Here is a 23,068-nt window from a genome sequence, read left to right as displayed (position 1 = left end):
CACACGGAGGACGAAGGTTGTCTCCAGCATTGGCTTCACCGAATTGGAGAACTCCTAGCGGAACTCCAAGTTTAGTCTATTTGGACAGTGTAAAAATAATTTTAAGCCGCTAAAGGCACCAGAACATGAGTACATGGTTTTGTTCATGTTTTCATCCTCTAATGTTTCGATCGCTTTATTGACTGTTAATTTATTCGTTTATTTAAGCTAAATGTTGTCTCAATTTAGCCTAAAATATCCTTAATATTTGCTTTTTACCTAAAATATCCCTAATATTTTTTGGTTCCTACCACAAAAAACGCTAAACTAATACGTCTATAACAAGTTTACCATAAACTGCTTTTTTATGAGTAAAAAATCAAATTAGTACATATATGATAAATTAAGTATTTCCTTTCTTACTTCATCCCGGTAAGCGTATTTACATAATAACCTAAATCAGTGGTGGTTATTAAATTAGACCTAACCTCTCCGGGTCGGGCCCACAGAGAATCGAACCGGGGGCCCAGTCTGTAACTCCAAGTTTCAGTTATGAAAAGACGGCCACCGCCATAACAGTTTTCGCCACCGTCATAACAGTTTTCGCCACCGCCATAGCCGTTCCTCGTTGAGAGAAAAGGAGGAGACATGGGAGAAAGATACCGCCGGAGTTCAACTGCCGTTCCCTGGGGCCTTCCCCCGGGGAGCATCTGTCGCCGGCCGCCGCCGATCTGGCCGGATCACGAGAGACTGCCGGTCCGGAGGCCCAGGAATCGACGGCCGACGAAGGTCCGGATCATGCTTCCGATAAGCGTCCGATGCGACGCCTGCGGGAACCGCATCGACAAGGGGTCCAAGCTCAGTTCCAGGAAGGAGGAGGTCGCCGTCGCCGTCGCCGGCGAGGTCGGTTTGCGCTCCTTCGATTCTGTCTTTTGCGTGCGTTGGAGTTTGCCTCTGTTCTAATTCCGGGCGCGTTCTCTTCTGCTTTCCGCGAGCAGGCGGATTTGGGGATCCCGGAATTCAGGTTTTGCTTCGGATGCACCGGTTGCTCTGCTGAGCTCGCGATCAAGACCGATCAGCGGAACTCCTACTGCATCGTGGAGTCAGGAGGCACGAGAGTCGAAGGCCCCGACGTTCCAGAGCTTACGGATGATTCGGAGAAGATGCATTGTCAACCGAGCGGGCACGAAGAATAGGTTTTTTTGAAGCTTGTTTCTGTTTCGTTTAATGTTCAGGCCACTTCGATTGGTTTTGACGTATTGCATATGAAAAGGGGCTGTTCATATGCATGTTTTGCATGAGTGAATAATGGGAATCGTGTTGGATCACACATACTGTGGAAGTGCTTCTTTTTTGTTGTTTTCGGGATAGCAATTTAGGGTAGAAGTCATACTTGCCTTGTTGCAGATGCATTCTTACCTTGCATTTTGACATTTACTGTTGAGGGATAAACTTTAGCTGTCCCTGGTCTTAAGAATGATGTGGTAATGTGCGATGGAGACACAGCTGGGAAAATGTTTTCTTTGTGAGGCGATCGTTTGCAATCTATATGTTACTTGTCATGGTCGCCTAATGGTAAACACATGGCAACATCTTGTTTGGACAGGCAGGTTTTAATCTGGGATGTTCGATTAGAAGCAGGACATAGACAGCCAGAAATTTGATGAAAGGATATGTTGCTTGTCATGGAAGCCCATTGGCAATGCCTTCTTATATGAACAGTGAGAGGAAGATGACAGTGACGATTTAAGCTTCTCACCAAAGCTCAAATCTCGAAAAGGATATCGCGATGATAAAAAAGCATCAGATAATGGTCATGGGGGTCTTGGAAGCATAATGTCATCTTTTAGATCCAGAATGCAGGATGCCTTCCAGCCTGGTAGCACTCCTGTGTAGCCAGGGAAATGGTGGTTCTTATACTGTAAAATAGGAGGTATAACTACAGTCGAGTAAGAGGGGTACTCCCACATAGAAGTGATGCTCTCCCTAATTTATGTGCACTCTTTTTTTGCACACGATGGATGGCTGTCTAATTATGAACACGTCTTGGATATTTCACGTTGTACCAACAGATTAATCAATTTTGGTTGCAGATAGATCTTCACGACACTGGAATAGGTTCATGAGTTCCATCACGTATTGCCCCGTATATTCACTGAGGGTAGCTTGCTGGTAGCACAGAAATAGAGACAGAAATTTCTGCATTCTGCCTTGGGAACAGTCGTCCCATACAATTCATAGCAGCTTTCTTTTATTGCTGTCAACGCTTATCTTGGAATCTTAAATCAACCAGTACTCATCAACAAGACATAGATGCATTTTTCTCCCGTTTTATGCATAGTAATTAATATCTTCTGTTTCACCATAATGAGTGAGGCCACTCGATAATGAAGAAATATTGAAATAGGAAGTTACATATCAAGTTACTGGAGTAGAGCTACCATTGGTGAATAGATGTTTTAAGTAAGAACATAATGGAGAAGGTGCAGTGAGAGCAATTCTTGCCTTCCACTTTTCTATCTGCATGTTCATGATGGCCGAGCCAATCTATTCAAGATCTGCACTCAATCTCTGATTCTCCGCCCTGTATTATGGAAACACGGGGTCTCGCTTGATGGGCCTGCGAACACTGCAGCAGGCTTCAAGAATGAGCTTTTGCAGTTGTCTCTCATGCTTCTGATGGCCTTCCTTCTGGTGATCAGCAGGTACTGAATCCTCATGTTTGTGCCTCAATAAATTCACCGTTTCTACTCAAAGGCACTTGATAGCCAATAATTCGCGAGCAAGTTTTAATCTGTAATCTTCATTTCAATTCTCATTGAATTGTGGAAAGATTAATGTGGTTTAACTCCTGTGAAGAAGGGCTGTTGAGTTTCAATGACTCAAAGGTACTGCTGGATTTTAGCCACGTTGTTGCCTTTTTTCCAGATTGTGAAACATCAGGGAAAAAAAAGGAAAAATTAGTCAAGTTGACAGAAAGTTAATGTGCTTTTCTAGATTACTAAAGCAGCATAAAACCTTGGTTTAAAAGTAAAACATGATGTAAACATTTTCCCCATGTGTTTGCTTCATGTTGACATCGCCAAGCTTTCTATGCCAAAGATCATTCTTATGGCTGAAATATAACATGGACAGCTGACACGTAAAGCCACATAAAACGGTGGACTTGGTGTTTTACCTAGATCTTGACCGGTCATAAGTCTCGAGCTCTTGCTCATGAGTGCATTATGTGAGAGAGAGAGACAAACAGAGAGACAGGTGGAGAGAGTCGGAGAGAGGTCTACTCGTGACTCAAAGTAATCTGGTCAAACGTGCTCCCAAAAAATAGCACAATTTATAACTCAAAAATGGCACAACCGAAAGAGAGATGAGCCTGCCATAATAGTAATGGAATGGAATCTCCCCATGGATCTCAATCCAATGGAAAAGAAGCAACATTATTATGATCAGAAAAGAAATTTGTGTCATTTCAATCATTCAATATAAGCCAAAGGGTACTTCAAAACAAATTGCCCATGAATCCATCGACGTCTATATGTCACTAGTAATTACGGAATCCAACACTCAGAAATGTTCGACTGAAGCCATACTGGTTCAATTTACCATAATGCTCTCTAAAAATTCCCTAAGAAGCTTATACAAAAGATTGGAACTTTTCAATATTGAAACTTGGCAAGACAGATATGTCGACCATCCCAATTTCGCTTCTAGCTGAAATGATGATCCACACATGATTTAAGTTAGGCCATTTCAAAATCCAGCCCAAGCAAGGAATAAAGGAAAAACTCAATCTAACGATTGCTTGTCCATTACATAGTCCGGATCCAACAACCGTCCTAAGTTCTAAGTTGATAACCCTTAACATAGCCATTGCATGGAAATTTGGGAAGAGAACTCATGCTCGTCTGAATTAGGCTTCAAATCCTCCGCATCTCCGGCACCATCACTGATATCAGCATTGACCTTGAGATGAAAGCCGAATCAAAATACTAGTCGAAGATTTGTGTGTAATGTGAGAGAGAGCCTGGGGATTGCGCAAAGAGGATTGATGATTGGAAGGTGACAAAGGACCCCATTGAATTGGCATTGGAACTAGCTTTACAAGCTAAAAGTTTGAACTGAGATTCATTCCGTTAGGATTTTGTATCTATAAATGTAGTCATAGTTGCGTCTACTTTTTCATATTATACTTTGAAAAAATGATTATACTACCAAAAAATAAAATATGCTCAGAGGCTTGTGTAATCAATTTATTCTATGTAGCCTAAACATAAGTTATGATTCTCCAAGAATGGATGGTTCTCCGAAATAAATAAATAAAAATTCGGCATGTCTAAATACTCGTTGGGCCTTTTTTATTACGTATTAAACAAATATTCTCGGAATACCAACGTGGAGGGATGACAAAGGAGTCGGGATGGGCCGTGCAAGCCCAGTATGTGGGCCTATTTGTCAACCCATACCACGAGTAAAAGAACATGTGGCCTTGCTCAGTAGGATGTGGGCCCACTAAAAGGCCCTTCTTTTGAGGGCCCGACACCATTGAAATAGGAAAGTGCGCCACGGAAGTAATCCGTTTGCGTTTTGGATAATTCTAGCAGCGCGTTAAGAAGAGGAGAGACAGAAACAGAATGTAAAGTTAATTTGAATATGTCGATATGTGAAACCGTGATTGATCTAGTCGTTTTTTTTAATAAAAAAAAAAATCGAGCATATTTCTTCCAGAGACTGGCCAATCCATTTATTTTGTGAATTATAATCTTTTCACTTTCAGGCTCAATATGTTATAATCTAAATTAATAGTCCGATAAATCTCACTCTCAACATCTGAGTTTAAAATGGTACTTGGCGATTTTTTTTTATTACAAGAATGTTTAAGAAAGATTGAGCTACAAAATAATCCAAAGTGCATGGAATATCGAGATATCCCTTTTGAAAAATTAGAGGGTAACATTGTTGAAGAATTTCTCCAAGCAAAAATCAAAGGTTTAGAATTCAAAAGGTATCGTCAATAAATGAATCGAAGGTGTATTTATAATGATAGGTTCAAAAGGATTTGTTTACAGAATTATACCGTACAGTAATCCTAAAATAAGAAATCAACAATAGATAGGTTGCCACGTGTCAAGATGACACAGGAAAAATCTTAAATAGCTGTGAGGAAAGAGGATATATGCTAGCACCAAGCCCATTAGATTAGATACATTGAGCCATCCCTGAAGAGTGGAGTTTGTCCCGATGAGGAACTCAAAGCATCAAGTGAGGCGTGCGAGACGCTTCTCGGTCATCAACGACGTCACTTTGATCTTCCATGAAAATAACCTAGCTCATGATCATTAACAAAAAAATCACAAATACATAATAAATAAATAATCCAACAGTAAATGCCTATAAACCTTTTGGATCGCATGTTGAATGCACCAAAAATTTTAATTTTTTATCAGAGCTCCAGAATCTCTCTAAACGTTGTTTTTTTTCTTTTCAAAACTCCTTTTTTAACTCTTGGAAAGGGGATGGTGAACAGCATAGCATATTCCGACCAAAGAAAAAGACATCGGATGTAGGTATCACTTTCTCTTTTCCCATTGAATTGTGATAGGGGCAACAACCTACAAGAGTAGTTTACTTTGCAAAGATATCTTACAAATCCTTATTTCGCATGTTCGTAGTTCATTCAAGAGAACCATTATCACATTTTGCAGGTGTTACCTTTCCTGAATGCGTGACAAGAGAAGCAAGGAACCAAGCCGGTTCTGCCGATGCAGTCTGCCAGTCCGGTTTGGTCATGTTCTGCTCAAGGCACCAGAAACCAGATTAATCCCGTGGAAAACACTCAAAATCGGCTAATTCAGTCCAATTCCCAGTTTAACCCAGAACTGGTGCTTTTCTTATATTGATTGACTATAATTTCAAAATTATTTTATCTTGAATTCTCTTTTGGGTTTTAATGTTCATTCACAGTTAGGGTTTCGTCCGCAAGTGAAGCGGAAGCGCAGGCGATCTTACACGGGATCTCCTATACCCACGAGCTCATGTCGTCTCACGTGCGGGACTTCGGAACACGAACAGGGAAGTGGCTCATTGAAAGTGACTGTTCTCCGGTGGTAGATATGATTATGGGCATGGAATCTTAAGGAGATAGTGCAGCACTGCCGAAAGGGCTCAGTCGAAATAATAACATTTTGGTGACCTACTGTCCTCGCCAAACAAATGTGGCAGCGGATTGGATAGCACGGAATCATCACCTAAAGTCTCTCCCACGTAATTGGCAAATCTCCCCCCCTTTTCCTCTATGGAATATTTTATGTGCAAATCTTTTTCCATCTGCATTATGTAAGTCTCCTCTTTAATCAAGTAATAGAAAGTTATTTTTTGACCCAAAAAAAAATAATGATTGACCATATTTCAATAACGTTTTTTACCTTATTTCCCACGCAATTTTGAATAGATTCTTCCTTGCAGCTCGTGTTGCACTTTCAAACGAAATCAATAACAAGTAGAAATAATTAATGCACATGTTACATTGAGATACAATTGAGGCTATCACAACATAAATGGGGTGCTTTATTGGTTGTGTTTAATGTGATGCTAAAGAGATCCTTTGATCAGTTGGAAAGAATTGACCATAACTACGAGGGAAGGTACCGGAAAAAGAAACAACAGTTAGATTTTGTCTCTGGTATATTCAGATTAAATAACATTTAAAGATTTCAAATGCTCAAGCTTTCTAAACTAGGGTTTATGCATGCTGCCAAAAGAAATATCTATGGCGTAGCACAGTTCTCTGGGGTCAAAGTTCATCAAGAACAACACTAGCTTCTAAATAAATAAATAAATAAAACAATCATGTACTACCTTTTTTTTTTTTTTTGGTAGGTATCATGTACTACCTTTTGACCTCTAGAGAAAAAGGAAAGGAGGCTAGCTCTAGAAATTTGTCTTATTCCGAGAGTTCTACCCAGATTACAATGTTCCTCTGAACTGTATTGAGATCTATTGAAGAAATGCATTGAAATCAATGGAAGTATCGTTCCTTCTGAGGACAATCTGCAATGTGATCGAACTGTCATGTAAAATGAATTTTTATTATGTTTGCATCTGCAATTGAACTGGAGAGAAATTTCAGGTCTGATAAAATGCGAAGAGTGACTCAGAACGAAGCCACAAGTTTGATGCACAGAAACAAATTTTCGGCTTTAAAGGTCTGGCACCTATCGGTCGCAAAGAGGGCTCCACGGGTACTGAACTGCCAGGTGTTTCTGAACAAACAAAGGTCAAAACCATTGGGCTATAATGCGAAACTGCTTAAGGAGATAATAATACATCAACCACTTTGCTGTTTTATACTGGAATAAACAGAAGAATGAGGGGAAAAAAGGAAACCCTTCTTGGGCATACATGTTTGAAGCATTAACTTGAAAGCTAAAAGTCTGAAAAACCCTGTAGATGCCAAAAGGCATCATAAAAAGTCTCAGACTCTCAGCATTTTGAGCAATGACGTAGCAATTAACAGTCTTCACTATTTACCCTTGTGCTCATCGATGCCAGAATAATAGTGGCGGAAAACACAAGAGAAGTCCTTGCTTTCATGTCCATCTTTGCATAGCCCCGAGTATCTAGAGAAACAAGTTGTATTGAAAAAACAGTATTTTAGCCGAAAAGAATCATCATGAACAATAGTAATCAGACATATAGAAAATCATACAACTTTGCAGTTGTTTTGAAAAACAATCCCAAGAATCAAAGTTTTCCTTGAGGCACAACATGAGAATGCTTTCCTTCTTATTATTTTCTGGCAATGGTGAAATTTTTCATCTCAACGACTCATCAACTTGTTAATCCATATGTTAGGCCACTTATTTTTAACACTGTAGTTGAATTTTAACAAGATAAAATAAATGGAGCGAGTCTAACATGCCCAAAAAAAAGTACTAATCTTTAAAGAAGGAAAATGGTGAAATGAAGTAAAGAACAATGAAATTCTGAGAACCAGCACAAATGGGCAAAGTACTTACATGTCTTGGGCTTCGAATGTCAATGGGCACTTAACACCAACCTCTTCAGCTGATGATTTCGCAAGATTTAAATCTTTAGCCTGCATCTCAGATAGGAACTCGATGATTTATATTTTTCCAAAAAACTGCACATACACAGAAACAGATCATAAAGAGAACTCCTCATCATAGAAGATTCTTCTAATTGTTCTAGTGTTTCTTCTCTTTACATTTGGCTGGTGTAGAGTGTGTCCTACTTTCCAGTCTACAGAAGCTGGGTCATGCCACTAGGCCCAACTGCTCATGCAACTACATGAATAAATGTAATAGCAGAACAACTGCAGAGCAATCGGCTGCATATACTTAGTAGAAGGCAGGTAGAATTTAATGATATAATAAGCCGTACAAAGATAGGGACCCTTATTAGTCCCTTCACCGTTCCGGCAGAAGGCTTATGCTATATTTTTAATGGAGAGAGAAGGAAACAAACTATGGAGGGAAATCAATAAATATTGCTTTCATATTGCCTGTTATAGATGAAACAAAAGACCTAAACATGCTGGCTTTAAGGAAGCATATTAGAGAATAATAGATTTCATATTAGACCTCTAACAAAGGAATCTAAAATACGGAGAATGCAGAGAACGACAGATTGCTTCCAGGAGGAAGTAGATAGGGGATTTTGTCACGCATTGGAAGTTTTTATGTAGTTCTATAGCAGATGCTGTCAGAAGAAAGTTTCCTTTGAACAAGCACCCTTCTGAGTATGATATGCATGCATTATCATCATAGGAATATCAAAGTGCACACGTCACTATCATTCATCATGTGCGAAGAAAATTTTCCATCAACGTTTTTCTTGCATAAACTCCTATTAAGGATGACTTAAGGTTCTGTTAGCTAGTCCACCATGTTCTGTGTTTCAGACAATGAAAGCCAGCCTATTCGAGTAACTTTGAGTAAATTAAGAACAACAACGGAAATATGTGCCTGCATATACAGTCAGGTCACACATTCTCAGCTTATAGGCTTGAGTGAGAAAGAGAGGGCCAGACAACAGGGGAAAGGAAGGTGAGAGAATTCAATGCATTGTGAAGATCCAGATTTTCAAATCCTTTCTTCTTGATCATCATTTTGTTTGATGTCATTGTAAGTTGGATAGCTCCCTACTAATTGGTAATTACATTGAATATCGAGAGAATATCAACCACAACCCACACAAAAAGGATTAATGAAACGAAAAACCCTAAACTAGTACATTTGTGATAAAAATATTCCAAATTTTTTTTTTTTTGACTACCAAAACCCCAAACCAATACACAAAAACCTTAAACCAACCCATTGTTTTTTTTTGGTAATAAAAGGTAAACCCATTGTTAGTTTTCATTAAATTGAATAGTACCACAAAAAATCACAAATTGGTACACCTGTGACAAACGAAGAATATAACAAAACTGATACACCCATCAACTATCATATGTCATCCAACTCAGAAATTTGACGGTAAAATTTAACGAAAACTAATAGAAGGAAAATTTGTCAGAGGTATATCAGTTTGGGGTTTTTGGCAATCAAAAATTTAGTTTAAAGCAAATTTGTCGCAGATATACCAATTCAAAAATTTTCATAATATTAACCCAACAAACAATCTGAAGTGAGATAATTTTAGCCAAATGATTAAGTCCTAATAAAATGTTTTTGTACAGTATATCCGCAATACTTGCTGAACTTGTATTTTTATGCCAGGCTCCGAACATCCTCTCTTTAACCTATTCCAAGCTGACTAAATGGATCAACCATCTATCTAATGAACAAGACAAATGTTATAACCAGAGGCATTAGTATGTTGAAAACCAATTGTCTCTTGATATTTTCCTCACAATCTGATCTCTCCACATTCCCCCAACTAATGAAGAGATCGTGGAAGAATTGCCAAATGAAAATTGTCAATAAGGCAAAAGGGAGGCAAAGAGCAATAATTTTGGCCAAGAATTCAGAAGGAAAAATAAAATAAACTCAGTTGCTTTTCCAAAAAAGCAAGTTCGAGTTATTACCATCAGCTTAGTTGCAAATCCACCTTCATAGTTTCTTGAAGACGGAACACCTTCCATCACTCCAGGAACTGGATTATAAGCATCACTGTCGTGCACAGAAATGCAGTCACCAGGAGGACGGTCAAAGAAAATTCATAGAATACATGATAAAGAGTTTATGACACCGAATGGAACAGCATACAGGCATTTCATAAAATAATAACTTTCAGACTATGATACCTATAATTAAATTTAGATGGCTGCATGGAAACACACTCGAATGAGCCATTTCACTTTTCTTAGTTCTAATAAACCACTGACTTCCACGTAATATATTTCTACCAAATTAAGACAGGTTCAATCTCATAATGGCAGAACACTCCAAACTGTAAGGGACCCCATATTATTGCTGGTGGATGTTGAGCAAGCTTGTTGGATCGCCCAATTTTAACGTTAATGTTTTCCATTCAGGAGTGGATCTTGGAAATCTGATATACGTACTTCTCAATAGAGATGACCTGTCGCCCTGTGAGACAGGGTCAGTCTTTCACTTTTCACTTGATTTTTCTCTTCCCTATCGACCCCCCTCTTCTCTGCCCCTCCTCCTCCTCCTCCCTTTTTCCTTCCGCCCACCTATACGCACCCTACACTCATCAAAATATCCATCATCTGCTTCTCAGTCACACCGAGACAACATTTCCGTCTCCTCTTTTTCACTTGAGTGGACAAATTGACCAGCAGACAGCCAAGCAGAGGCAGCAGCTGCTGCCCAGTCTGAACCTAAATACAATGCATAAATGACTACAAGCCTTTTATGATGCAAAAGTGCTAGAGAAAGAGAAGTCATAATAACCCTACTTTTGCCACAGAAAAGTGACCAATTAGTACCTACTCCAACATCGAGCACTTGAAGAGTTGAATACTCTTGTCAAAACACTTGCAGCAATTCCTAAAGACTGACCAAGAGCAAGTGCCTCAGATACACCAAGCATGCTCACAGCCATGGCTAAGTTGTTGCAGATTTTTGCTGCCTAAGATTAAAGGACATTGAAAGTGTTACAAGCAGGTACAGGCTGATGAGAGTAATTGTTGTTCACAATCACTACACATTCAAAATTATGTACTTCTATTGTCTCTTCAATGTATGTCGTTGTATCGAGGATGTCTGCTAAAACATTAAGAAATTCCAGAAAATAATATCAGTTTAGTCGATGGGACAATATCCGTCAAAATTTTCTGGCATTGAATATTAGAAAAATGTAGTGCATGTCATTAAGAGCCCAAGAAGATGCTTCGCTTGTGTCTTGTTCAATTAGGTTTCAGTTGTCCTTCATACAATAAGCACTTATCAACCTTTCAGTTTCAGCTATGTCTGAATTATTCCAGAAGACAAGATGGATGTTCTACTTTAATGCAGGATAGAACTTGGTAAATGCACACTAAGTAGGACAATCCGCTAACCATATAAGTAAAAGCAAGACTAAAGCAGCAACCAAGCGAAATTCTGCCTTCAGAGTATTACTAGTAATATGTATTTGATAGGAAAGGGAGCCACCATCTCAATCTATTTGTTGATGACAACAAGCTTTAGGTGCATGAACATCAGTATTCAGCTCATAAGTGGCAACCTCCTCTTATCAGGCAAATCAAACAACCAATTCCAGCTTTAGCAGTGGCATAATGAAAGCAACGAGGTTTTAAACTTTTTCGAAATGTTTCTCTCCTTATGCAATCATAAATACTAATTGAGGCTCATATCATCCTTGACCAGTACATGAATTAACACTTTCTAGTAAACGCACACAGATTATGAGTCATTGCACCAATGATGATGGAACTCACCGAACCATTTCCTGCTCCACCACAATAAATTGTGCTTTTGCCCATGGCGAGGAGCAAACGCTTTGCTGTAAGATAAGCTTCTTCTGATCCACCAACCTGCCAAATGCCATGAAATATAACAAGTAGAACATTCAAGATAAGCGCATCAGTTAGGATGTCAAGGCAATCGCTTTTCCATAGATCCACGTAAAATTCATTAACTATCTTCCCAATCCCTGCTATTTCTATCAGCTGTATTGCTGCATATAGTTTCATTTAGTGCACTAAAATGTAATATCTAAGATGGCGTCAGAAGCCAAACTTGCTTTTCGAATATTAACCAAACTCTCAGCTAGCCAAACTTTACTCTATCAGTAGTGACATTTTCACCAATTATTCAAGCTATAAAGAAACCATGGCCAGGACACTGTTTTAAACTTTATAAAGGAGGCACAATTGCTTAAGGGCTTCTGTATCAACTAATCCATTTATTTCAGAGAAAAATATGATTACAAGGAGATATGATTATCTGATTCCTTTGCGGAGAATTAGCTGTATTGCTGCATATAGTTTCATTTAGTGCACTAAAATGTAATATCTAAGATGGCGCCAGAAGCCAAACTTTGCTTTTTGAATATTAACCAAACTCTCAGCTAGCCAAACTTTACTCTATCAGTAGTGACGTTTTCACCAATTATTCAATCTATAAAGAAACCATGGCCAGGACACTATTTTAAACTTTATAAAGGAGGCACAATTGCTTAAGGGCTTCTGTATCAACTAATCCATTTGTTTCAGAGAAAAATATGATTACAAGGAGATATGATTATCTGATTCCTTTGAGGAAATTCTCAGCTTCTTGGAGTGAAATTTTGTCAATAAGACGCCACAAAAGATAATCTGGACATTAGTGAGAATAAAGTAGGTGCTCAAACAATTATTATGTCATGAAGGTTCTTTACTGGAAATCAAAGCATGAGCAGCTATTGGATAAATATTTCCATCAATTAATGTTTATCGAAACAGAGTTACATGCATGAATCAGAATAAATACCAACTGAGAGATTCAAAGAGTACTTTTAAAAGCAAGGCCATACTCAGAAGCTATTATAATCATATCAGAATCTATCGACTGCACAAATCGAGCATACCATGAACGTTAGTGAGCCAGCTTCAGCAGCAAGAACACCTCCAGAAACAGGTGCATCCAGCATCATAGGAACTCCACCTCCATCTATTTATTTACAAAACGTATAAGCTTGTACGGCATATCCATATAACACAAGGAAAAAAAACAAAACTAGAAACAATCCAAAGGGGCCAATTACCAATTCTTCTGGGACCAAAGATGATGTACAAAAGGCAATAAAAGAATATTTATGACTTATATACATCTTCTGTTTTTCAATATAAGGTATGTACTCGCCCTCCCCCTGCATCAAACAATCTAAGTATTCCAAGTCTGAGATTCCTTATCTACTTAATACAGCAATTAAAAAGGGTGTCCAAGTGCACAAGGCTTCCAGCACTGTGGGAATCTAGGGAGGGGTTGATAATCCTGATGGAACATTACAAGCTCAAGTCTCATTTTAACAAATAGAAAAGAGGAAACCTTAAATTTCTCACGGTGGCATTCCGTCCAAAGTAATAAGTCCTAGTAAGAGCACCAGTAACTCCCACATACATTTCCCTACATAACACTGGAAGAGTGCATGTTCTTGCACATGGGCATGAAGAAAGCAAGATAGCAATGCGGCGTAAGTAATCATGCCTGCATAGCAATAATCATATATCCAGGTAAATCATATTTTTAGAACATTACCATGACGACAACAATCAAACAGCTTTCAGGACATATGGACTGCACGTAATTCAGGGAATACTTAGGACGGAAAGATGGGTTTATTAAGCATGACACTTACAAGCACTGATTTCATTTGAAGGATAAGTCTGCAGAGTTTACTTTCTGTTACCTCTCTTCCCATTTAAAGTACAGTTAGACACAAGTGCTGAAATCTTTCTCGATGTTTGGGGATCAATAGTAGAAGAATCTATCAATAACCACGGTCTTAGGAGATTTCCACCATGAAGCAATCCATTCGGTCCAGTGTATACATCAAATACCTACATTAATCATACAGATAGATTATCCAATTTCATCCTTATATGCCTTTCACCTAGCAAATTTTATGAGAGAGGCTCCAAAAACACAGTGACAAACAACTTACAGGGTTAGCAAATTGTTTTAAAAGAACATTTCTGCATTGTTTACATTTGATGTGTGAAATAAAAATGTCAATGCCTAACATGAGTCCAAAGGACTTAAAGTGCTCCTCAAAAAGGTAAACAGGACCTCTTCATCAATATCCTATGGTATCAGTTAATGCCAATGATCTCCCACCATATATAAGATCACATATAGCCCACGGAAAGAATGGGCCTCTGAACATTAACAAGCTTCAATTTTCACTGTTGAATCATTTACCCTCTCTTTGGTTAGTTCATATCAGAACTACAATCATGACAATAATTTCTTTTTACAATCTATAGGACAATCATAAAGATTAACTTCATTCGTAATATAACCATGATGGCAGAAAAACTACTGCAAGGAAAGGACAAAAATAAAAGAGAAAATTTAGAACTGACATGGGAAGATGACGGCAACATTGTCACTATTACATCACTTTCTTCTGCAACTTCAAAAGGTGTTTTCTTGGTGGGGACTCCAAAGCCAGCAAAGATCTTCATGGCATCACCATTTCTAAAAGGAATAATTTTTATTTAATTACACAAATTGGCATGGAACAGCTGCAAGAAACTAAATGCTCCACAATAATTATATTGCAAGAATGTTTTATTATGTGTGAATACTTTATGTGTGAATACAAAATTGAAAAAGGTGATGCTACTGGGAAAGTCAAAGGATAGTCTGGACACTAATAGTAAAAATGGGCTTCTGTCTAGTAAGAACTTTCTGAACATCTCCTAAAGGATGTGAATAAACCAAGATTTTACTCCTAATCTGCTCATAACACATTCATCTCCCCATTGGTTTAGTCAATCATTTAATGTCAAAGCACTGGAAGCTCAAACAGCAACATAATGAGATCATTTTGGAGTATTATCATTTCAAGGAAATGCATTTAAAGATTATTAGGTTCACAGAATACAAAACATTACATATCATGCACGGCGACGTTGTATCCAGCTTTAACAAGATTCTTCGCCATTCTGGATCCCATATTTCCCAAGCCTATGAAGCCAACATTCTGAACATGCAAAAGTAAATTCAGCAGATACAAAACAAGAGATAAAAGCTGTAAGCATACCAGTCATATGCAATTAACCATGGAAAACCCCATCTATGAATTAGCTTGACATGGTAAATTAAAAGGGCAATATTTGAGATATCACTGAAGCTAAAAATTGAGCAAACCATGATGATGATGGATTAAGGTTCTTGACTCGACACAAAAACAAAATTCCAAGAAATTCATGGGTTGGTAGAGCAAACTCAAAAACCAAAAAGACGCTATGGCACAACATATGAATAATGTCTTGGATAGATGACTGGAAAAGGATGAAAATTATATAACATACATGCTTAATTATCCAACATGGAATTGAAAAGGTTAAACACCAAACATAATCATTGGTGCCTAAGAGAGCAAAAAGTTGAATCCTGTCCTTTGACACTGAATCTAGTCCACCCTAAAATTACAGTCATCAAATGAGAGTACTAGGAAAAAAGAATGACGAAGCATCACTTAATGCTCACGCACAAGAACTGACACGCATGAACTAGATCAACATCTCCAGTGTTATGATGCCCGAAATAAAACAACCACTGTCTAAACTCAACTGAGAATTAGCAATATCAAGATCCAACTCTCCCACAGAAGAAGCAAACAAGCAGGTACCCAGTCTTTTCACCAACACACGCTTCTTGCAAGCACAAAGGGAAGTAATAGCACAGACCATCACTAAAGGGTCCTTATTAATTTCTACCACTGAACATCACTCCGCACCGTGGCTGGTGGCTACCACTTTGCTTCACAGTTCATAAAGTTTTGATATTCTTCATATAGACTATTCTATCACCAATCATGGGATTAGAATCCAATGTCAAAAGCAGAACCCAATCGAAAGATGCACCAAGACAGATAAAAACGAGACCAAAGAATTCATTACTGGCTCACATAAGCAAATCTCTGTTGATATTCTAGAACCCAAAAGCGGTAAGCCACCCTTTTTTTAGTCAAACGTCCACAAACAACGTATCCCTTTAGTTCTGTGCATCGAAGCGGTTCGCACAACAGAAAGATGAGGAGGAGGAGGAGGAGGAGGAAGAAGAGGAGCTGGCTTTGCTTACTCCGAAGTGCGCCGGCCCCTCGTCCGGCGAAGAACAGAGGCCGCGCGCCGGCGCCGGCGGTCGAAGGAGAGGGGACGGCGACACGTTGGGTTTGCGCTTGGGAAGAGAGAGGAGAGCTCTCGCCGCACGACTCGCCATGGCCGTCTTCGATCTCGCCTTTCCCGAGTCGAAGCCGTGCGTCGTCGAGTTTCAGACCGAGAGAACAGCACGAACTACGAAGCGAATGATTGTCTGGCCTCGCTGGTCAACGCATGGTCGAAGTCTTGTCTTCTTTCGGCCACGTGGGATATGCTTTATCTCCTTGTGGTACTTGTCTGCCACGTAGGATAATCGTCACCCTCCCCGCGGAGAGTTCAATTGCATGACGCTACGTGCATTAAAATCGATTCATAATATTATCTTATGAAGTGAATTTGACTAGATTGCCCCCTCCCAATCCATGGTGAATTACTTTGAACAATAATTTGGTAAGTTCGGAAGGCAGTCGACATCATTTGGTCCGACCTGATTAACAATAATTGTTCCCAGTCCCATTGGAGTCGGTATTAGCATACCCAACTCCGGATTGGATCTTTATGTACTAGGTATAGTCGAAAGCAACCCTTCGAATGCAGAAAGGAAACACTCCGCTAGTGACAATGATGAAGAGTTGACAGGTTCGTACCACTGTCGACATCATTTGGTCCGATCTAATTTACAATAACCATTCCCCTTGCCATCGGATTTGGTATTAGCATACCGATGTGCTGATTGGATTCCTACATGCTAAGTGCAGTCAGAAGCTCAATCTACTTCCTGCGTTTCATCTGAAGAGCTCGGACACCACCTCTATTCTCCGGACATGCGTTTAATCCGTTACAAAATTCATGTCGACATCCACGAAACATCGAGGGGATGCTACCCTTTACTTGGAAAGATAGGACAGCCCTTCAAATGCAGAAAGAAAATACTAAGCCAGTGACGATGATGAAAGAGAGATGGGATCAAATTACATGGAAAATGCACTTGACATCCTCTCAGTTTCACTGCATTTTCATTTCCACTACCACCACCTAAGAAAGCCACTGGATCCCAAAAATCATGGAACTTCCGAATGGGAATCGAATGAGATATTAATTCCCACCAGAAAAGGAAAAGTAAAGAAAAAAAAAACTGTTCAGACAGTCGACTCCGATAATCTATATAGAGGAAAGATCTTCATATATCGTCTTGATACCTGGTCGCTCTGAGACTGACCGTATACATCTCAGCGCGATTCCAAGGACCTCCTTCATTCCCTTCTCGAATGCGGGGTTACCCATTTCAGGGAGCAATGCTGAATCGAAGCATTCCGTACCACGACCCTCGGCAACCCTCAACCGCACCCAGTCAGTCAAGTCGACGCCACCCCCTTCACCAGAAATCACGTCTCCAGCACATCGCCCAGTCAACAATTCAAGCATGATCACGCCAAAGGCATAGACGTCTGACTTGAAGGAGGGTAGAGGCTTTTTGGAAGCAGCCAGCTCCGGAGCACGGTATCCCAATACACCTGCATCTAGAATCTGTTCGATGGTACCAGCCTGGGTCATCAGACGGTGAAGGCAGTAATCGGAAACCCGAGCATTGAGGTCGGGCCCGTCTAGCAGAACATTGGTTGCTTTGAGATTTCCGTGTGGAACGGCGCGATCAAAATGGAGATAGTTCAGGCCACGTGCAATATCAACTGCTATTTTGAGCCTCTGAGCCCAAGAAAGAGGTGGACCCTTTCTTCCTGGCCGATCTGACAAAAAAGGATCACATAAATTGTGGAGTCACTTAACAGCGGATGCATCAACATATCTCAAAGTAATGAGAAGAGAGACGGTTGCATTCAGAATGAGTACTACAAACACTAATTTTAAACTATATCATTGGAAAAGGACTGGAACGGTTGACACAACAGCATCATGTCCAAGCAACAGGAGTAGCCACGTACCATATGGGATATGACAAAGTGTTTCGTCAACCTCGAGTACCAAAATAAGTATAAGAAAGCACATTAGTTTTCGGGATAGTCGGAAATGAGTTGGTCGATAATCTATGGCATAACTAGTCTTATACCGTGGACTAAGCCTAGGGCTTTTCAAAAATAAAAAGGAAAAATGCCCGGTGAGCCACTAGGATTTCTAGAGTAAAGTCACATCGGAAGAAAAGAATCATATAAGAATTAACTGATTGCCAGATAAAGGAAAAAGTCCACGTGTAAATCTTCACAGCAAACAGACATTCACCAACTGGGCAATTGCTTATGAAGCAGCAGACATGAGCCCACCTAGTTTCATATCCCGTTAAACATTCTTTAAGTGTCTCCAAGTATACTTCTCTTGGGCATAGAGCTGTGACAATTGATTGTTAATGTCCCTTCACGTTACTGGATATCCTTGAGAATAGATTTAAATGTTTATCGTGATTCAACATAACAGAATACTTGTCTCAATTTTGGTACTTGATTTGTTCAAAATCCATTTTAATGTTCCGTGATCATATGAAAGAGACACCAAAGTGTCAATCAATCAAGGTAACTACCCAGACAGATCAGATAGGACACGAACAGTCAAAACATTAAAAAGTATTAAGATATTTTTGCTAAACATAGATTGGAGTCCACAAATACTCATATCCAACGTTGCTGCATAATGAATTATGAATGGTATAGTCATTCTTCTGCTCTGGCCCGAGACTGGATGCAATGGTAACTTTGCAGTTACTCCAGTCATCATACTCCAGTTTCACCCACAAATGCTTCATATCGCAGGAATGTGGGCATTCTGTACAGTCTATCTAGAAAGTACTAAGGCAAACAACATTTCTCAGTTGTCACCAATATTCACGTTGTTTGCTAAACATTATAATACCCCGACATAAGTGGTTTATCAAAGTGGCTAAAGTAAAAATAATCTCATAGCCAAGAAAGTAATAGATCACAGAGACATTTCTGCCAACATGAAACAGGGCGAAGATTCTATTTTGTTTGTTCATGGGTGTGCTCTGTGTATGTGTGTGTGTAAGAGAGAGAGAGAGAGACGATACCATAAAGAAAGCTTGCAAGGCTGCCAGGTGATATGAAATCTGACAGAATGAGTTTCTCATGTTGTGTTGGGCCCCAGTAGTACCCTCTTAGGCACACAACATTTGGATGACGGATATTTGCAAATTTTTTTGCCTCCTTGGCAAACTCCTTCCGCTGTTTAGCTACTCCTTCTCTCAGCCACTTTACAGTCAGGAAAACACCATTATCCAACGTTGCCCGGTAAGATGTCCCGTGACTGCTTCTTCCTAGAACTTCCGCAGGAGCTCTTGAAAGCTCCTCAGGTGTAAGAGTGATTGTATCATCAAGAAAATGTAATTCACCGACCAATCGATCAGGTGACTTCACATCCAGCCTCGCAAGGTGTTCAGTAGTGAATGAATCGCCAGATTCAGGTGACCAGGACAACTGGCTGTTTTAGATGGTGAGAAGCCGGTCGTCACTGCTACTTTCTCAGGACTAATTACCTCAGCAGAGGATGATCCTTTGCGTGATGCCAGAAGATCTTCTGCTGAAACAACCAAGGCACCACCACTGCCTGCTCCACTAACAGCAGAAGGATTTGAAGCAGCTCGTCTGCGACCCTCTTTGTTGCTAACATGTTCTGTTTTGCGGCTCTTCGATCTACGGACATAACAGACGAAGATGACTAGCAGAAGAAGAATAAAGACGACCAGTACACAAGCAACAACCAATGCCACTTTATAAATAGTTTTGACCGTCTTCTTAGAACTTCCAGCCGGCGAGCTGCCTGATCCAGAACTATTTGGAAGTTGTAGCCTAGTGTTCCCAGGAAAAAAGGAAGACCTTGGGAACTTCCTCAGATTTTCTGGGACCACTCCAGAAAGATCATTGTATGAGGCATTGAAACTCTGAAGTCCATTGGACAAGTTGCCAGGAATGGCACCTGTAAAATGATTCTGGGATATATCTAATGAAGTGAGTGAACTCATGTCAACCATTGAAGTTGGAAGAGAACCGGATAAATTATTTGATGCAACATTGAGCACCTGAAGTCCAACCAATGATTCAACTTTTTCGGGGAAATATCCACTGAATCGATTATGGGAAAGATCAAGCACCTTCAGACTAGATTCAGTTGAGGATGGAGGCAAAAGCGAGATATTACCAGTCAAAAGATTGTTTCCAAGGTAGAGTTCTTGCAAAGTGGATAATGTCAGAAGATCAGGTAAAAGAGGTCCATCTAACTGATTTGAACTGATATCAACAACCCTAAGTTTTGGATACTGGGTCAGGACTTTTGGAATATCACTGCTAAGAGAATTATGCGAGAGATTAAGATAATTCAGGCGCAAAAACTGAGGAGTAACCTCAGGGATGGCCCCCAACAAACGATTACGGCTCAGATCGAGATATTCAATGTTACCCCACTTAACAATTCTGGTCAAGTTTCCCTCAAATTGATTATTTGATAGATCCATGACAGCACAACTCCCACTTAGCAGCGGAAGTTCTCCAGTGAGACCATTTGAGGAGAGATTAAGAACACTCAAAGTGGTTGATGTGATCATATTAATTGTCCCTGAAATGAAAAGCCAAATATGAGGGTCACAGAAGAACAATATAAGAAGCAAACTATGAAAGGAACACTGATTTGAATTAGTCCCTATCGCAAAAGCAAGAAAATTTGCAAGGAGTATACCTGAGAGATTGTTGCCACTCAAATCCAACTCAGTCAAAACCAAGGAGTCTCCTTTCAATAATCCGCTAGGAACAAAACCTGAAAATCTGTTGTTGCTAAGCTTGAGAACCTCCAGATCATAGACAAAATTAAACTCAGGTAGTTCCCCAGACAGTTGATTGTAACTCAGATCCAACACTTTTAAATTCTCAAACACTTGCATCTGTCCTCCATTTACCAATGATCCTGTGAGCTGATTGCGGCTCAGATTTAAATGCTTGATACTCTCGGAAATGGCAGGTAAAAATTTCTGCTGCTGTGAACTAGAAGTGACCAGCGAATTTCCACTAAAATCAACATAGGTGGCATTTGATAGGAATAAAAATTCAGAGGCCAAAGGACCATTTAGCACATTCCCATGCAAATCAAGCACCTCCAAGCCAGCTATCAGCTCAAATCCTTTGGGAATTTCCTGAGTAAACCCATTTACTGACAGATTAAGATACACAAGCCTGGCAAGTTTAGTTAATGAAGGAGGCAATGGCCCAGAGAAGGAGTTGCTGCTCAAGTCCAGAGATTGGATTGACGCAAGTCCAGAAATAGAATCAGGGATCAGGCCAGAGAAGTTGTTCCCTGCCAACGAGAGATTCCTCAAGCTTGCCAATTTCCCTATGCCCGGGAGAAAGGACGATGAGAACAGGTTGTGCGATAAATCCAGGTACTCAAGGCTCTTGAATTCGCCTATATTATCTGGAATTTTGCCTGTTATGGAGTTGTTTGCCATGGAAAGTTTAACAAGCATCGTCAGGTTGGCAAAAACACTCAAGTCAGCATCAGCAGTGAGGTTCAAATTATCAAGGACGACTCCTGCAACGTTGGCGCCATTACAGACGATTCCATTCCACGATGAAGGGCATCCATTGAAATCTATGGATTCCTCATTCCATGAATCAAGTACATAACCAGTTGGATCACGCCTTATGCCCTTCTTAAACTCGAGCAGCGACAATATATCCTGGGAAGGAAGCTGCCCTGCAGCAGAAATAAGAAGCAACGACACCACGACCGCCAGCTTCAAATACATCATTGGATACTACCAAATACTCCAGTAAGATGGAAAGTGCGCGCACAACGGCTAACGACAGAGGTTTTCGAGGCTTCTCAGAGACAACTTCAACAGACAGTGACAGTCTTCAAACGAACAGACCAAATCATCAGCGCCTGGAGCTCGAATTACAGTCCCAGTGTTGCTAAGAACAAATAAGCACGCCCAAATTATATCAAGCCAAAAGCTACAGAGACAATAGGGCAGTCTTCAAAGCAATCAACAACAAACCATTCTGACTGCCAAAAGAAAACACGGCCCTCTATCAGATACAGCCAAGTTCACATTTCACGCAGCCCGCCAAAAATGAACTCTAAATGCACCCACCTTCAGGAAAACCGACGCCTTTCCGACACTTGCAGAGGCATACACATACAATGCCCAGAGTTCACTGAAGCACTTAGCAAATGATATCAAAAAAAAAAAAAAAAAAACAAATCGGTTCTACTGAAAAATGCTTCAACACTTGTGAACCAGCATTCCTTCTCTCGAGACCACAGCAACTTCTTTCCTCTCGCGGGTTCAGACTTTCAGACCCCAAAAAGCCGCTCAACCACTCGTCTCGGAGAGCAAGGAGAGCACAGACCTCCCCAGCAACAACACTGCATCAGCAGCACAGAAGCTCCCCACTCACCATTCTGCAGACCTCTGAAGACACTCGACCTTCTCTACACCCAAAGAAGAGAGACAAAAAGAAAATGAAAAATGACAACCCATGAAGGAAGGAGCAAAGAAGTGGGTCTACCATGAAGCATCAGCCATCAAGCATTGAAGAAGAAAGGGACCCAGAGAGCCCTGTTTTTTGGCTCATTTTTTACAAAAAAAAACATTCCAAAAAGCCCTAATCTTTCTACAACGATAAAGGCAATGCATTCCCCGGTGACACAGACTAAAGAACCAGAAAAGAAAATGACTTTTGCCCACCTTCTCTTTCAAAGAAAAGGCTCTCCCTTTTTCTCCCCTCACCTCATCAGAAGTCATGTGAAGGGAGAAACCCAGTAAAGCTGAGCAGAATCTCCACAGAATACATCCAAAAGAAGGTTTAAAAAAATGGAAAAAGCCCCTAAAAA

The 23,068-nt window shown here is 40.0% G+C and overlaps 3 protein-coding genes across 4 annotated transcripts; 1 reads left to right on the top strand and 2 right to left on the bottom strand.

Moving 5' to 3' along the window:
* The first annotated feature begins 563 nt into the window (after positions 1-563).
* LOC108959176 (splicing factor YJU2) lies at positions 564-1,440 on the top strand. Its single transcript, XM_039311038.1, has 2 exons — positions 564-882; positions 978-1,440. Exons 1-2 carry the CDS (start codon positions 628-630, stop codon positions 1,173-1,175), a joined length of 453 nt encoding a protein of 150 aa, XP_039166972.1. The 5' UTR covers positions 564-627; the 3' UTR covers positions 1,176-1,440.
* Positions 1,441-7,251: 5,811 nt separating this feature from the next.
* LOC104440683 (probable 3-hydroxyisobutyrate dehydrogenase, mitochondrial) lies at positions 7,252-16,439 on the bottom strand. Of its 2 annotated transcripts, XM_010053615.3 has the most exons (10): positions 16,203-16,439; positions 15,011-15,099; positions 14,477-14,591; positions 13,801-13,951; positions 12,979-13,061; positions 11,849-11,944; positions 10,895-11,037; positions 10,028-10,112; positions 7,995-8,074; positions 7,252-7,595 (listed from the first exon to the last, which is right to left on the bottom strand). In XM_010053615.3, exons 1-10 carry the CDS (start codon positions 16,338-16,340, stop codon positions 7,499-7,501), a joined length of 1,077 nt encoding a protein of 358 aa, XP_010051917.2. In that variant the 5' UTR covers positions 16,341-16,439; the 3' UTR covers positions 7,252-7,498. The 2 variants fall into 2 exon arrangements, with proteins under 2 accessions (XP_010051917.2, XP_039166558.1); XM_039310624.1 differs by lacking the exon at positions 15,011-15,099 and having other exon boundaries at positions 16,203-16,393.
* Positions 16,440-17,166: 727 nt separating this feature from the next.
* Positions 17,167-23,068, bottom strand: LOC104440682 (LRR receptor-like serine/threonine-protein kinase GHR1). The gene is given in 5 exon segments (XM_010053611.3): positions 17,167-17,964; positions 19,254-19,667; positions 19,670-20,794; positions 20,915-22,666; positions 22,923-23,068. Coding segments are annotated over 4 exon segments (3,189 nt in total). The 5' UTR covers positions 21,981-22,666; positions 22,923-23,068; the 3' UTR covers positions 17,167-17,380.

This window comes from Eucalyptus grandis, chromosome 4 (genome assembly GCF_016545825.1).
Source record: "Eucalyptus grandis isolate ANBG69807.140 chromosome 4, ASM1654582v1, whole genome shotgun sequence".
Classification (NCBI taxonomy): Eukaryota; Viridiplantae; Streptophyta; class Magnoliopsida; order Myrtales; family Myrtaceae; genus Eucalyptus; species Eucalyptus grandis.
Note: the sequence above shows the minus strand (reverse complement) of the source record. Positions and strands in the feature narration are given on the sequence as shown.